This window comes from Rhododendron vialii, chromosome 4a (assembly GCF_030253575.1).
Source record: "Rhododendron vialii isolate Sample 1 chromosome 4a, ASM3025357v1".
In the NCBI taxonomy this organism is placed as follows: Eukaryota; Viridiplantae; Streptophyta; class Magnoliopsida; order Ericales; family Ericaceae; genus Rhododendron; species Rhododendron vialii.
Genome location: NC_080560.1, coordinates 4,021,347 through 4,022,492, shown reverse-complemented (window position 1 = coordinate 4,022,492; position 1,146 = coordinate 4,021,347). Strand labels below are relative to the sequence as shown.

The 1,146-nt window shown below is 38.2% G+C and overlaps 1 protein-coding gene across 1 annotated transcript; it reads left to right on the top strand.

The window, feature by feature from the left end:
* The first annotated feature begins 437 nt into the window (after positions 1 to 437).
* On the top strand, positions 438 to 938 carry LOC131323562 (uncharacterized). Its single transcript, XM_058355415.1, has one exon. The coding sequence runs from the start codon at positions 438 to 440 to the stop codon at positions 936 to 938; it is 501 nt and encodes a 166-aa protein (XP_058211398.1).
* Positions 939 to 1,146: the final 208 nt, after the last annotated feature.

Sequence of the window (1,146 nt, the reverse complement as noted above, 5' to 3'; positions counted from 1 at the left end):
GTACATCAGCGTGGGTTAGAAGGTAGTTAGTAAGTTAGTCCACAAGAGATTCAAATACTGTTCATAGCCCAAAACCACAAGGGAAAAAATATATGGAGCAATCTCTATCATCTATTTCATCCATTTAAGCACATAAAGGAAAATATTAATTTCTTACATCCATTTCAACAAGCTGATCTCACTTCAGCATAAGAAAATTGTTCCCATTAATTGAATTCTTGTATTGGAGCAAATTTCAAGAAGATAGTGAACCTTGACTATCTATATCTATCTATCAATATATATATGCACTCCGGATACGGTAAGGGATTCCGGATTTTGCGTTTCGTGCAGACTATGATTTCAGCTGTTAAAGGTTTATGACTGGTCATAAACCTTCTGCAGATCCAGATCATTGAAAACACAATTCAACGGTTGGTAAAAGAGGTCCGCACGAAATGGTCATAAACCTTCCGCAGATTCGGACCATTGAAAACACAATCCAACGGTTGGTGAAAGAGGTCCGCACGAAATGCGAAATCCGAGATCCCTTGTCTGCTTGGAATGAGGATGTCAATTCTATCAATATTGCTGTGTTGAATATTTTTCTAGGAGAAGCGTTTACTTATTTAGCGGCAGATAAAATATGTGAAGAAGACGAAATTGATTGGACAATTACTAACCGCTATCCCAATGAGTTTTTAAACTCATTGGATCCTCCTGGTCTTCCACCTTTCAAAGTGGAGCTGAAAGTTGGATGTTCAATCATGTTGTTGAGAAATATTGCTCCTAAGGCGGGACTTTGTAATGGCACTAGATTGATGGTTGTAAGGTGTGCTTCTCGAATTATTGAGGCTCTGATTTTAACGGGAGAAAAGTTTGGCAATTTGGCCTTCATATCGAGAATAACCTTGACTCCATCGTCTTCAGAATTTCCTTTTCGGATGACGAGACACTAGTTCCCTATACGATTGGCATATGCTTTGACTATCAATAAATCACAAGGACAATCTGTGAAATTCGTTGGAGTTGATTTGCGTACCCCAGTGTGTAGTCATGGTCAACTATATGTGGCATTATCTAAATGCACATCTTTTGATCATATTAGCGTCCTTCTTTCCAAAGATGAATTGGATTCCACGACAAATATTGTTTATCCTGAAGTGT